General features: G+C 39.0%; 1 protein-coding gene and 1 pseudogene across 1 annotated transcript; both read right to left on the bottom strand.

Annotated features, from left to right (window-relative positions):
* Nucleotides 1-4132: 4132 nt before the first annotated feature.
* On the bottom strand, nucleotides 4133-11175 carry paip1 (poly(A) binding protein interacting protein 1). The gene is made up of 11 exons (XM_020593976.1): nucleotides 10761-11175; nucleotides 8981-9132; nucleotides 8252-8449; nucleotides 7965-8077; nucleotides 7587-7698; nucleotides 7088-7213; nucleotides 6896-7002; nucleotides 6092-6209; nucleotides 5953-6007; nucleotides 5051-5129; nucleotides 4133-4783 (listed from the first exon to the last, which is right to left on the bottom strand). The coding sequence occupies exons 1-11, from the start codon at nucleotides 10954-10956 to the stop codon at nucleotides 4696-4698; spliced, it is 1344 nt and encodes a 447-aa protein (XP_020449632.1). The 5' UTR covers nucleotides 10957-11175; the 3' UTR covers nucleotides 4133-4695.
* A 3621-nt stretch (nucleotides 11176-14796) lies between these two features.
* Nucleotides 14797-15248, bottom strand: part of LOC109956656 (fibroblast growth factor 10-like) — a 6070-nt pseudogene continuing 5618 nt past the window's right edge.

Here is a 15248-nt window from a genome sequence, read left to right as displayed (position 1 = left end):
ATGCCTCCTGGGCGCCTTCCTAGGGAGGTGTTCCGGGCATGTCCCACCGGGAGGAGGCCCCGGGGAAGACCCAGGACACGCTGGAGGGACTGTCTCTCGGCTGGCCTGGGAACGCCTCGGGATTCCCCCGGAGGAGCTGGAGGAAGTGTCTGGAGAGAGGGAAGTCTGGGCATCTTTGCTTAGACTGCTGCCCCCGCGACCCAGTCCCGGATTAGCGGAGGAAAATGGATGGATGGATGGGTTTCCTGGCATGAGTAAACAGAAACACAAAAAGTGAAAAATGCTGTTGTTTGTAAATGTGAGCAAGATGATGCATTATCTTTCTCATGAACTGGCAACCACTTGTTTGTGGCAGATTAATCTATCAGCCATGTGCCATGTGTTTTCTCAAGCTCAAGAGCACACACGCCACCCCACCACACACACACACACACACACACACACACTCTTCTATGTTTGTAAGGACACCTATTGACATAATGCATTCCCTAGCCCCTAACCCTAACCCTAACCTTAACCAGCAGAATAAAATGCCTAACCCTAACCTAAACCTCATTCTAACTTCACCCCTAACCCTAAGTCTTAACCCTCAAAATGCTGTTTCAGAAAGTGAGGACCAACCAAAATGTCCTCACTCTGTAGCAAAAAATACATTTTTGGTCTGTACTGCAAGTACATTACAGGAACACGTACACACACAAACAAATTACTATATAATGATATGTATTAATAATTCGTGGTCTAGATAAGTGCTGCAACAGTTTGTTGGCACTAAACTTTTGCAAGAGGCTTCCATTTAGATGCAACAGCTGGCAGATGTTAACAATTTAGTTAAAGTTCACTGCAAGACATTTTATTTTGAAGCAAAGTAAAACACTATTTTAAACATGATGACTTATCTAGTTTGAGAGGGGATTCAAATGCAATGAAGGTCCCCAACAGGGCTCAAAGTAGAGCTGTTGTGGTTACTTGGTGTGAAACCTTAGATTCCTATTTCTGTACACCTCAATCTTACAATTTAAACATGCTGTATGCTTAGTAAGATTTGCACAGAACAAAAACTACTGCATTGTAGTAATAGACATAGTTGTGGTGAATCATCAAGGTTAAAGGAATGTCATGGCAACTTGTTTGTAGTTTTCCTCTGAACTCAGGCAACCAATTTAAAGGCCATTCTGAACACACATTTCTGACATGGTAACAAAGAGGCTGCTTATCTTTTCTTTATAAAGAAAAAAGTGGCTGTATGAACCAAAGTGAGGGTAGAAGTCCGCATTCTCTACAATGTGAACAAACAAAATGGCACAATGGTTAAATATAAAAGATGTTGTGCTAAGGGATGCGGACTTAAGTCCAGGAGGCTGTTAGATTGTCAGCAAAAACTAACATAAAACATGAAAGATTAACTACCTTGCTTCCTGTTGACTCAGCCCACAGCTGATGCAATAGAACTACCAGATGTGCTGTGGAAAGTAAGGGGTTACTCTAATGTTGCTTGCAACATTCACACTAACTAGTGTACAAATAAATTAAAGCCTTATTCAATTAATAATATCACAATACTAACTTTCTAGCCTAAGTAAAGACAAATTGTGATTAAATGTTCGTTAAATATCAAAAGTCCTGGGTTTTGAATTTTATTTTTTTAACAATGAATGACTGCTGACTTTCACAATGTTACTCAGCTTTGTAAACAGGTGGCGGCAAAGACTAATACAGCCTGAAGATTTTAACTCGATCATCCTGCATCGTGAAACTGACAGTTTTTAAAACGAACCTTTTTAAGTACCTGGTATTAAACAGATTTAAGCACTTGTTTGGCAAAGTGAGTTGACTTTTAGCAAATTTAAAGTGCTTAAAAAAGTGAAACAACTGAATATAACAACATTTGTGTACTTAAAATCATTATATCACCAAAGTCACAACAAAACGTTTAATAGCTCAGAGTTCTGGCTGGTCAGAGCTCATACTTTACCACTGAGTGCCATGATTGAAGGCAAATAAACTACTGAATTAGTTTTATATTCCAAATGATTGCAAGTAACAATTTTTTTTATTGCTTGTGTTAAAAACAGCAATAAAACACAGTAGTGAAACTTTGTACAATCCAACTACCAGAACCCTGTGAAATTAATCAGCCTTGTCTTTCCATTCGCTCCGAATCAGAACGGTAAATTGTGCTGGACTGGCAGATATGTGTGTTTATTTTTCATATTCTCAGTACATTTCTGAATTTTGATGGAATGCTGTCCTGATGACAGCAGGTCATGTTGCAAAGTACGAGCCTACTTTGACTAAATTCAACTATGAACAAAAGATGTGCACTAATTTGTCTGGAGAGTGCTGCACAGACACAAAGTTACCAGCTGATGGCAGACTAAGTATATGTGGTCAGGTAACAGTCATTCAATGTTCATCAGACAATGCAAAGAGGTAGGCCCAGTTACTTTTAAAATAAAATCAGATTTTTAGTCAGCTGCTTGCAGCTTGTAGTACGGCCTGATTATATGTCTTGAATATTTTCAAAGTCATAAGCAAAACATGCTTTTTTCTTTTTGCAAATATGAGGAATACCACCCAGTCATTCAGAAATACAATATCTTTCAACTTATTTTTATGCATTGTTCACAGAGACATGTAAAGAAAAGACACAATTTAGAGTTTCTTAAACACAAGATAAGGATTTCACTAGAAATTTCAAAATTAAGTGGTGGAAATATGGTGAGCACAGCTAAGTGAACAGGGTGGACAGAATCTTCTAAATCTCAAAATGAGATTTAGATCTGGTAAATGAGGTGTTGATTCCAACTCCATGAGTGAGTGGTGTTACACTTGACATAATTATGATATTCAGTGTTTGACTATTTACATACATTACAGAGGATGAATTGAGGTGGACATCACAGTTAATCTATTAATTAAAAAATAACTTATTAATATTAATTGATAAAGAACATAATTCATTGCTGCCCTATATTTAAACAGAGTAGAAACAACTGACACACACACTCTTGTCAAGATGTAAAGATTGTAACTTAGTCTTTATTAAAGCAGAATTAAAGCCCTAAAAATGAATGGTTATGCTCTAACACCCTCTAGTGCACACAGCTGGAAGATCAGGAGAAACAGTCACCAGACAAACTACTAAGTGAATATTTATATAGGCCTATATAGGCTGATTTTATTTAGAAAAAAAAATACAAAATCTATTTCCATAATGTGTTGAAGCCTCTACACACCAATAGTCCCACTGCTGAGATCTTCTCAGGACTGTTTTATCCAACCAATAAGGCCTATTCAGTTTTATTATGGCGGCAACAAACACTAAGCCAAACACCACTGGCCAAGATAGAAACAGCAAATTTTACAATTGCAAATCTGTTTTAATGAGAAAAAAATGACTGACACAAATAACTGACTACAATCTTAGCAAATGGTGAACATCAGCCTGTTTGTGGTCACAAAATGTGGACACCGTCTCCTCCTGGCAGCCCAGTGTTTGATTATGAATCAGAAACTCAGCAGAGAGGACATCTGAATCACGCTGAGCTTGAAAATCCATTCCTTTATCTACACACCGTCTGATTATCAATGGCGGGAAAGGCGGACCAATCATCCAATCATCAATAAGGGCCTTGCAGAGGGGGCACATCCGCAAGTGTTTTGAATTATGAGAACCAAGGTTACAGTTGTTTGTTGAGTCTGCCAAGAGCAGCAGATAACCTGCATTGACTCATATACTTTGGTTGGACACCAGAAAATTAGGAAACATATCCAGAGGCAAAAACAAACTGAGGGAATTCATTCAGAAATTGTGTTTAACCTAAAATTGTGATTTGAGTAATGAGGGTCGTGTGCCCCAGTAGAGCTTTGTCTAGCAATGCCGCCCACCACATCCTATCTGAAAGCCCCTTTAGTAAGTAAAGCTAATTTATATTGCACACTTCTCTGACACTCAAAAAAAATAGTATTAACTTAAGCATTGTGCATTAAATTACTCATAAGCTGTTCTAGTGTATTATAAACTCTGTGATTCTTAGTTCACTTAACATCAACTTATTTTGGCTGTACCAAATACATGGATGTAGTCACTGTGTATAGCCTTTAACTAAAAAAGGCTCACAAATCAATCTCTTATAAAGAATTTATTGCAAGCAAACAATAATATAAATATTTACAAACTGTGACAACATTCCATTTTATGGATTCCAGGGATTGCTGGTAAACAGTCTTTCATCTTAGGGATAACAATACGTACTTTTTGCATTTGAGTTTTGTTACAATAAAGCTACATATACTGAGCCTTATGCATGGGGCATTCTTCAGAATCTACCAAACAATGCACACAGAGTAAACTTATTTGCCATTTGGAAAGGAACTCTAAAAAAATTCACAGCACACTATTTCCCTCTTGCTGTTTAGTTTAGGTGTAAGGAATTAAAAACAGCAAAGAAAACGTCCATATCAAACAGTCTTAATACTTTAGCATTTCAAACAACTATCCCATTGATTGTCCCCATTTTCTAATGAACAGACTGAAAAAAGTGCAACTATGAACAAGTCTATGTTAAAATGCTTGTTTGCATTAAAATGAGTTCAAACTCCTCTTCGACTGGTTTGCTTTTGAACGTACCAGCAAGTTGAATGAGATATGTACAATATGTGCCTGATGAGTATTCGACTTTCACTCTTGCGTCATTGCTGTCGTTTCCTCTCTGATTCTAAACAGAAATTCTCAAAAGCTTCTTCGATCTCCGGCTCCATCTCATCTTCAAAATCGTATCTGTGAATACAACACACATTTTCTATTGGACTGAGGATTGACTGTATGTACATAAGTATTGGAGTTTGTTTTGGGCCAAATAAACTAAACAAAAAATGAAAGGTATTTTAATTAACAGAATTAAGATGGGATGGCCATATCCTTGAATGTTATCCACAGCAACAAGCATCAACAGGTCCCCCACTAAAATAGGTGACTGTGATGTGACCTAAAAGAAAGATATGTATGACCCCTCTATATTATTGTATACCAGCAGTGTTTACTTACAAGTCATCTCCATTTTCTCCATAACTATCATGGAAATAGTCCTGCCTGTCCAGGATCTCTTGGTATTTCTCTGCATATTCTGTAACGGCAGACAGACATTCAGGGACAAAATGGCTGCAATGTACTTATAGAATATACAGAAGATCAATTTAAAGTGGCGGGGACTTTTTTTTCCTACTTATTCAGTTACTTAGCTGTGGAGAGAACCAGGTTAAGTCTAAATGCCTAGGGACAGCTCAGGTCGGCTGTTTTGGGGACATGGTCAGAGAGGCCAGATTGAGATTGTTTGGACATGTGCAGAGGAGGGATAGTGGTTAATTGGTAGAAGGATGTTGGACATGGAGCTGCCAGGCAAGAGGTTAAGAGGAAGGCCAAAGAGGAGATTTATGGATGTGCTAAAAGAGGACATGAAGTTAATTGGGGTGAGAGTAGAGGATGCCGAGGATAGAGTTAGGTGGAAACAGATGATTCGCTGTGGCGACCCCTGACGGGAACAGCCGAAAGAAGAAAAAGAAGAAGAATATCTAGCATGTTTAATGGAAGCATAGTATTAAAAAAGGATCATAGCTACAATTTCAATTGTGCACACTGATATTAACTATGAATTACAATCCCTTGCCTCAAAACCAGTTTAACATGGTTAAACTATGAACAGTTATTTCAGTTACAAAACCATGATTTTATGGTTACTATTAACATTATATGTCTAAAAACAATACAAACTAATTTAATATTCAGCCTTCTGTCTTCAAGTTTTTGGGTGTATGCAGAAACTGTATAGTAACCATTTTCTATTTTTCTTGTGTTGTTGTCTTTATTTATTTACTCCAAGTCCTTGTGAACGACCTTGTGTGTCCACAGTGCCTGTGATGGAATGAAGACAGCTGACTACATAGCCTCACCTGGGTCTGCTGCTGTGAAAGGTGTGCCATCTTCTGTGTAGAATGTAGGTTCATTCTGAGAAGAGGACAACTAAATCATGACTAACAGAAAAATAGGATAAAAAAATAAAGTATAGAATATGATGCAGGTGTCTCTCACCATGAAGTAGTTGGGGTCATTGTCTGGTGTGGCGTTACTGGCTGCTGCAGCAGCACGGACTCTGCCCCAGTCACTGGACCTCAGCTCGACTAGCTTCAGAAGCATCTGTCTGACATCCCTGAGGAGGAAAATGCTCATGTCAGAAACATTCAATCAGAGAATCTATGGGGGTGAACTCTCACCTGTTCTGCTTTTTTTCCCATTCAACCATGTGCTAGTTTATGGCTGACTTCTGATTCATGTTACTGATGTTGTTTGTGTGTAAAACTGGAACTGAAAACTAATACACTTGATTGATGTTTTTATAAATAGATTATAGAATATTCCTTCAATACAATCACCTGCTGCAGATGTTGCACAGTTTACAGCACCTCAGATACAAAAGCATATTTCAATCTAACTAAACCTAAGGTGGGCAGTGGTTAGCACCGTTGCCTCACAGCAAGAAGGTTCCGGGTTCGGGCCCCACCTGGGACCTTTCTGTGTGGAGTTTGCGTGTTCTCCCTGTGCTTGCGTGGGTTCTCTCCGGGTACTCCGGCTTCCTCCCACAGTCCAAAGACATGCAGCTTAGGTTGACTGGTGTCTCTAAATTGCCCACAGGAGTGCGTGTGCGCGTGTGCGGAACTGTTCGTCTATGTGTTAGCCCTGCGATGGATTGGCGAACTGTCCAGGGTGTACCCTGCCTTCGCCTGATTGCCGGCCGGGATTGGCTCTGGCCCCCCCGTGACCCCGTTCAGGGATTAAGCGGTAGAAAATGAATGAATGAATAAACCTAAGGTTATGTTAACACACTGATATACACACCTGCTGCAGGTGGCATCCAGTAGAATATTTTCTATTCTTCGGATCAAATCTTCCATGTGTGATATTCCCTTCTCTTTCCACGCATCATCCAAGACGGAGCCTGTTAGCTGTAAAACATTTTCATTACACCCCAAAATGACCTGGCAAGCTTTCAGTGCAAACCTGTTAATGTGTCTAACTGAGACTTGAAACCTTAAGCAGTTTGACAGCACAGATGAGGTTTGCATCCGTGGGACTGGAGAACAGACTCTTCATCAGTTCATACAGAGCATCGAGGAGGATATGTGCTCTACTTGAAGGCCCTTTACCACTCTTTATCTAAATGAGCAAAATCAGATTGACATAAATGTCAACAAATGACTGACAATAAAAAGATTCAAGCTATGAACATATTCTGGTGTTGGTGTTTTATGAACCCAAAAACCCAAAGCTATATATATATATAAAGGTGGACAGCTTGTAAACTACATTATCAGTGGCACCAAACATCTTAAACATTCAATATGTATATGCAGTACCGTGAGGCAAAATGCAGGGCCAGACACAGTCCAAATAAATAACGGGACAGAAAAAAGTCAATATTGTGTTCAGTAAAATTGAATAAACTGTATAAATAAATGCATTTACACAACTTTAAGGTGGATAATATGTTGTCCCAAACAAAACCCTATAAAAGCTTAGAACCTCTTACCTCCAGGTTAAGGTACAGCTCTCCCAGAAAGAGCACAAAGGAGTGGAACTTCTTCTGAGTTTCCAGGTCTCCTCGAACAGCTACACCCCTCTTCTCAAACTCTGTTTGACATCTACAACAGACAACATTCCTCCTCTTTAATCCCAATTTGACTCAACAATGACACTTTATGCTGCTTCGCACACTGACTTTATTCCAGGATTTGTCATCCAAAAGCTAGTAGTTTGTATTAATGTAAGAATTAAAAATATTTCCATTTCTACTTCCTGTGTGATAGTAACATTTTCTACTTCTTCAGCATCATTTAATAAAACACTGCTGTGCTTTATCAACAATCTAATTATTTAACAACATTAAAAATCAGTTAAATAAAATCACCTTTTCAGAAGCAGCTGACGAAAGTTGCCTCTCTGTGAGCTAAAAGTCAGGTGATGGGACAGGTAGTTACAGAGTCTGGCACCCGTGTAAGAGAAGTTTGGAATGGCGGTGGACTGCAATGAAAGGAGAAATTAACACTCAGTGGGGTAACTTATACAGCTGTGTGTTTAGTCAGAAACAGGCATGTATATTTACATTTGTATGTATGCTGTGTTTACACAGGTTTGATCGTATTATTCAATATTTATATAAAGGACAAACTGAGGACTTATTGTGCATCTCCAAACCTGTGTGAAGATCAGTTCGACCAGCTCCTCCAACAACTCTTCAGAAACAACCCAGGAGTTGAGCATGCCAGTTATGTATTCAATATCCGAGTCAAAGGAACCTGGTGAGGAGCTCAGGTGGTCAAGGAAGTCTGTGACCATATCAGCTAAAGTTGGTTCAGTGTAGTAACTTTCACTGTCATCACCAGAGTTGGGGTACTGTACAAAAATTAAAAGAGGAATACGAACATTATAATAGAAACTTCCAGAGTACTTGGTCATGCTAATGCAAAAACATTAATTAGTTTCATTACTGTCACATGACCCCAGGCCTTTATATGCACTTAAAAATCCATATTTGATTAAGCATTAGCACAAAGTGCTGCAACATGTTAGTAATATCTGTGCTATAGCAGTAGCACATGAGCCTTTATGATCTGGTGGCTCTTAATTACTTTTACCACTAGACACCAATGAACACTATGTGAAAAGAGGCTTTGAGTAATGAATCTTATGGTGGTACAAAGGGCTGCAAAATTTAAATGCATCAGAAAACCTTGTTTTGCCACCAGAACTACATAATAAAATATGTATATGATATTCTGATCGAATAATGATGGATGCACCGCTACCTGACTTTTACTGGGAAGCTAACAGCAGAAACTATGTGAACCATATAATGTTGCTTAATAATAAATATGAGTAATAGTATCAGGAATAATGCAATGATGGCATAAAAATTCCACTTACTTCATACAGGTTTGTTCCAGAGGGGACAAACTCTGGAGCACTGGCTGAAAGCGTTGATGACTTCACCAAGAAATTCACTTCTTTGCACTCTCTGAAGGCAGACGTACTGTTGGCATTTGCACTTTGTAGGGGTTTGTTTTGTCTTTTACTGTCTGAAAGAGTCAGAAGAAAGAGGTTTGCATGCTTCCATATACATGACACTATTCATACAAATGGGTAAATTCTCTTCATATAGATAAGGCAGGTAAGAGTGTTATTGGCAACTGTTCATTCCTAACAGAAACACAAATCTTAAAAAATAAATCACAAACATAAATTCACTTTTTAAAAAAGCTCAATAATTTTCTAAAAAAGTGGAGGTCAGAGGTTTTGTTACTTCAAAAGGTATAAATAATGCAATTGTTGGGGACTATGTGCACTAATGTGTATTTATGGCAGCAGCACCCCTAAGTGCTGCAACATGTGTAATACAGAGTACAATGTCAGATATGAACTGGCTCTGTTACTTTTGCAGCTACGGCCCCGAAGACATTGCCTCAAAGCTCAGGAAGAAGGGATGTTGTGGGAAAACACCACACAAACACACATTAGCTGTGTCACACCTGGAGTGGCAGCAGAGATGTGCCTCCAATTCCCAGACCTATGTAAAGTGGAGCAATGTGTGGGGTAGGTTGGCTGGCAGTGCTCAGATTTATACTGGTTCATGTTAGCTATAAACTACAGTGATATGTTTTTCAGCAGCAAATGCCAATATGTAATATTTTCCACCTGTATGGCTGATAACAATTTTACAAGCAGTACAAAATAGGTTGTGCTTTTCAGACCCGTTTATGTAATTACATGGTTTTGACCGTGACCATACTGACTGTTACAGCACTGACAATTGTATTATTATTATTATTATTATTACAGAAATTCTGATATACAGTTTTATAGCTGATAATTAATATTGGTTCTTTACTACACTACTCTATGGGTGGGTGGATCAGTACTGCCGATATAAAGTCTTATTTTAACTATTGATACTGGCATCAGTTGGATCTGCACAGTGATGGCCTCAGTTTCATGAATTCACATAATGGACATTTGGTATTTACATTTAAAACTGTCTTGTGTTTAAACATGTATGTGAGGTAATTAACAGGAAAAATGCCTCACGTCTGGCAATCTATTCAGAAGAGGTCCATTAATAATGTTGTTAATAAATATATGCCTTTCTTCCATTACGTTATAGTACATTAGCTGCTTTTAATTATTTATCCTGACCCAGTTTATAACTTGGTATTGGATCGAAACTCTGATATCGCCCAAACCTACTCCACTGATATATGGAAGGGGAAGTGCTCTGTATTGCTAAATGAATGTAACGGTAGGTTAGCTATAGCCAGTATTAGCTACAGCCTTAACTGTGGCACATAACTAAGCTACGTGACATCCAAATGGGGGCTTTATTTAGACCTTACCCCACATGAACGACCCAACAGGTGCAAGTCGCAACACCACAATTCTAAGCTAAGCTAACGTAGCAGATAGCTAGCTAATGACAGCTTCACATTTATAAGGTGTTAAATCTTATCAAATAACCCCTACGCTTCTGACAGGGACGGACAGCTGGAGGAAAGGTTGGGGCTAATTGTAAGTTAGGGCAAATACATTTTGGCCTTCAGTGGTCATATGGGCGAGCAACATTTGTGTTAACTTATGCTTCATACAAATCGAATCGCTGGTTAGCGAACATAACCCAGTTAGCGTTGGCTTTAGCTAGTGGGCACCTTCCTACCTCCATCAACCATGTTGCTGACTGAGTTAACGTTGTCAGCAAAGGGCGGGGCTGTTCGCGGCTGTCTCAGCGGTTCCCTTTGGATGAAGAAGTTGGTTTTGTCGTCAACGTCCGCCTGTGCACCCACGACCTCGGTGTCTGCTGGAATATTACGGATTCTCCCTGCCCCCGGAGCTCGGTCGAAATTCTCGGTCATGACTGCTGGTTTGTCAGCCTCAACTCTCAAAGGGTGAAGAAATGCTGATCTCGAACCTACTGCTCCTTTCGCCTTTGAGTGGCGGTTTTTGCTTGTGTTTTATCACATCAAAACACGCTCTATCTATCTTTCATTATGGATTTCTCTCGGTCGGATAGTAAATACACAACTTTTTATGGCCACTTCCTTTAATCATAAACTCACTGTCACTGTCCACAGCAGTGTTTGCTATCAAAATAAAACTGTCTCCCTCTAGTGGTCTGGAGTTGAGGTGCGGTCACAAATTACATAGCCTACACGAAATCATCAGCTGAGCTGTGAACAGAGTATTCAAATTCTTACAGTTTAAAAATATTCATACATATTCTTTTATTAGCAAAAGTAATCATCAAGTACTCTATAGGTTTTGGGTTATGATTTTTATGATAATGTAAAGGGGTGTTCTGGGAGAGTAGGTGAAGTATTTCTCCTTCCAGATTCGTCCTTCCCATCTGAGCTTTATATAAATAAATACTTGTTTTTTTTTTTTTTTTATTTTTTTTTTTTTTTAATTTTTTTAAATAAAAATACTTAAGACATAAGTCCAAATTCCCCAGCAAAACCCAGGCCCTCTATGACAATTGATTAATTAATTAATCTATTTAATCTTTCATAATCTCTCTCAATGCTGTTTCAAATAATTCTCTACACTGATAAGACGTCTGGTGGAGAAATACTAGATCTTTTGATTTTATTTTCACTTAACTTGTTTTGTCTTTGCTCAGAGTCACATTAGAGAGAAACCTGATTCTGTCTTTAAAACCAAGTCTCATAAATTTAAAATTTTATGTAAGCACCTGCTTAAATTGTGTAAAATCACTAAAGTGTCATGGATAGCTTCATTTAAATGATAAGTCAGACAAGAGACGATTCTGGACCTATACAACCTCCTCAGAAGGTCCTCTCTCCAAGCTTACTCAGTAGCTGCCCACTACAAACATGTGTTGCACCAGACCTCTCAGTGTAAGTATTCATTAGTTGTTTTGGCCTCCAGTCATTTTCCACTTGTTTCCCAAAGCTGGTTCACATTATGCCACAGAGAATTCCCATGCCAGAAATGCAGAGACTCACTTTGATAAAAGATTACAGCCTCTATTTTCTGTTAGTGCTGTTTTTCTCCCCATCCCAGTGTCCTGGAGGGAGTTTAAACATTCACAAATCTCGGGAATGCAGAAGATGACAAATGACTATAGCACTGATGTTGACAGGGGAATTTGGCACATATTCATCACCACATTTTAAAAGCAAAAAATGTAGATTCATGCCATGAACCAGCTACTACTAGGTACCTAATTAGAAAAGATTTAAGACAAAGAAAAATTTAAATTGAAACATTTAAAAATACTTTCCCTATAAAACACCTTGGAATATAGTCCAAATAACTACATGTATTTCTCTAAACTCAAATAGAAATGACATACAAAAGCCCTGAGATGAACTTCTGATGTTAAGTAAAATATACAGTATCGTAAAGGGCCCATGACATGCTTTTCCTTGTTTTTTGACTTATCTACAATGTACAACAGTGAATTCTCATTTTAGACATGACCTAAAGTGCAAAAAATGAGGTGTATGTGTGTTCTAGTATTTCTATGCACAAGATTAAACATTAAAGGGCTGGAAATGAACAAAATGAGCATGCCAGGGGCACTTTACGGCATCAGCGTGATGAATGATTGATACCGAGGAACACCTCAGTGCATGACAGTCAAGGCCACTGGCAACATGTGGAATACTATTTCATGACCATGACTGCATCATGTACAGCACTGTCTTTTTCATTTTCTCTGCTCTGTCAAGTGATTGTGACATGTGTTGTTGCACCTTTAAGGTCACATTCACGACAGTATCTTCAAAGTGCCCGTGGCGTGCTCATTTTGCTCATTTCTAACCATATTAGTTCTAAATTAGTTTGACACCCCTCATAACTCCTAATTGTAATTGTTTCAGAATCAGGAAGCCAAAAAGCCTCTTCCTTAAAATGAGAGGAAAATTTGTGAATGTGCACAGCTCCTGCTGCCGGTGTTGTGTCGCAAGTGGACAGCACAATGAGCCACAACAGCATTAATTAATTTGAACTCATCCTCCATAGATAGGTAAACAATGGTATATGTACAGATGAAAAGAGATTTATTTATTTTACTTTATTTTGTCAGAAAAAAGTCTCATTTGCGAGAGTTTGCAAGATGTGTATAAACAGTGTATAAACCCAGTGCTACTACATAGAAATACTAGAACACACATACACCTCATTTTTTAGCTTTAGGTCTTGTCTAAGATGGGATTTCACCATTGTAACATTGTAGATAAGTTAAAAAGCAAGGAAAAACATGCCATGGGCCCTTTAAACAGCCATTAAAGGACACATTTCTATAATGTTCCTGTATTTTGGATTCTTGCAGTTAAGATCACATTTGTTGTTTTTGTTCCTCCCAGTCTGGAGTCACACTCACAGGCCAGTTTGGATGTGTTTGGGAATGAAGGCAGCAGCCTCTTGAAATCCTTCTCTTACCTTTCTGTCTTGCCTCCCACTTTGTCGTGAGTGTCCCGAGACAGATGTTCCCATGAGGCCCGGAAGCCTGTGGTGGTAATGTTCCCCCTGTAGTTTTTTGATCTGGCATCAGCTGTCACTGATTGGTGTGTTTGTGGATGATTACTGAGAGGAGTCTTCTGATGCAGGTCATGTCTCTCTTTTCCTCTCATTCACATTTATTCTTTCTCACATGCATTTAGACCTCCAGACCCACAGGCAATAGTAATGCAGACCAACATGACAAAACTGTTTTCTTGTTTTCTGCGAGTATTATCAGCAGGTGCTTTAGCAGCTATGTTTACTATGCAAGGTCTCCTGCAACAGGGAATGTTGTAGCTCCATAGTAATGGGGTAACATTAGAAAAAAAAAAAACATCAGCATCTACAGGCCATACCAGGGAAGGCACCTCCCTCTTATTTTGTTGTGGTCGGTCTTGTATGTTCATCGTTTGTTTGGGAGCTAATCATTAGTGCAATGGTTGCCACATGGAATATCTGGCTTGCTCACCTCTTGTCCCTTTTTACCTCAGAGAGACAGATAAGAAGAGACCCTGGTGAAACCCTGGTTCATGGTAAGCATGGCCCAAACATTCCCCAGGGTTTACTTGTGGTAAAACTTTTTTGTGCCACTTCTCCACCAGTACAGAGTAAGAAAGACGACCTGAGAAAATAGTTTCATTTATTTATTTTCACATAATAGTTCCTATAAAAAGTAAAGTATGCAAAGGAAAGGTTGCCTGGTAAGTGTTCCACTCCAGTTAAATACTTCACAAAATAAATAAATCATTACAATACAGTCAAAGCACAGTGGTTATGTATGAAACATTGTTTTAAATGTGTGGTGTCCTTGATTATACGTCATTGCCATGATAAACTGACCAATCATTTCCCTCATTTTGATGTAGTCATTTTCTACATGCCTGACAGGAGAATCTGGATTATAAATAACATTCTGAGATATACTACTGCATCTGTAGCTGTTAGTTGGGACAGTGTCTTCTGTGTTGTCCACATTACACACATACTCCAGTCGCAAACTTTGGCACAGAAAAAAAAAGATAAATATCGCATCCCCTGCCACAGAAAACACAAATATTACCTTCTCTCACCAAATAAAAAACATGATCTAAATCAAAGTCAGGAGCAGAGGCCATGTTTTTGCATAACAGTGTTAGTGCCTTGTTTCCAAACAAGAGTTTTGTCAGTCTTTATTTTACAGATTTTCAATATTAACGTCTCTGTCCAGTGCTGCATGTTTTCCCTCTCCGCTAGTGTTCCCCACTTCGCACCAAAATTGGAAGGAAGTGGGTGGATGTGTTCTTCCTGTGGGTCTTCTTCCCTCTTAGTGGCTTCCCGTGGACATTTAGACCAACAAACATCTGCCGCTTCTTGTTCCTCCACTTGGCTGATGCATATGTGTTATAGCCGTTCTCCTCAATGCGCTCCTTCAGGGTGCAGTCAACGCCAAACTCCCTCTGGAAAAACAGTAGGTGTCATTTTAATCAACAAAGAATATTTTGCCTAATGCGCTTGAGCAGAACCTGGTGCAAACTGGTTGTGTACAATAGTTTCTACTAGTTGCGATTCAGAGTTGACAGAGCAGCTACAGCAGTAAAGATAAAGCCTCCTCTGTTGAGGACAAAAGAATCTCTCTCTGGATCACCCAGGCTGATCTCTGACTTGGATACTAACCGCTCCGTACAGCTCTCCTTTCCTGCTG

The sequence above is a fragment of the Monopterus albus genome, unplaced genomic scaffold (assembly GCF_001952655.1).
Source record: "Monopterus albus unplaced genomic scaffold, M_albus_1.0 scaffold20.1, whole genome shotgun sequence".
Taxonomy (NCBI): domain Eukaryota; kingdom Metazoa; phylum Chordata; class Actinopteri; order Synbranchiformes; family Synbranchidae; genus Monopterus; species Monopterus albus.
This window is presented reverse-complemented; position numbering and strand designations above follow the sequence as displayed.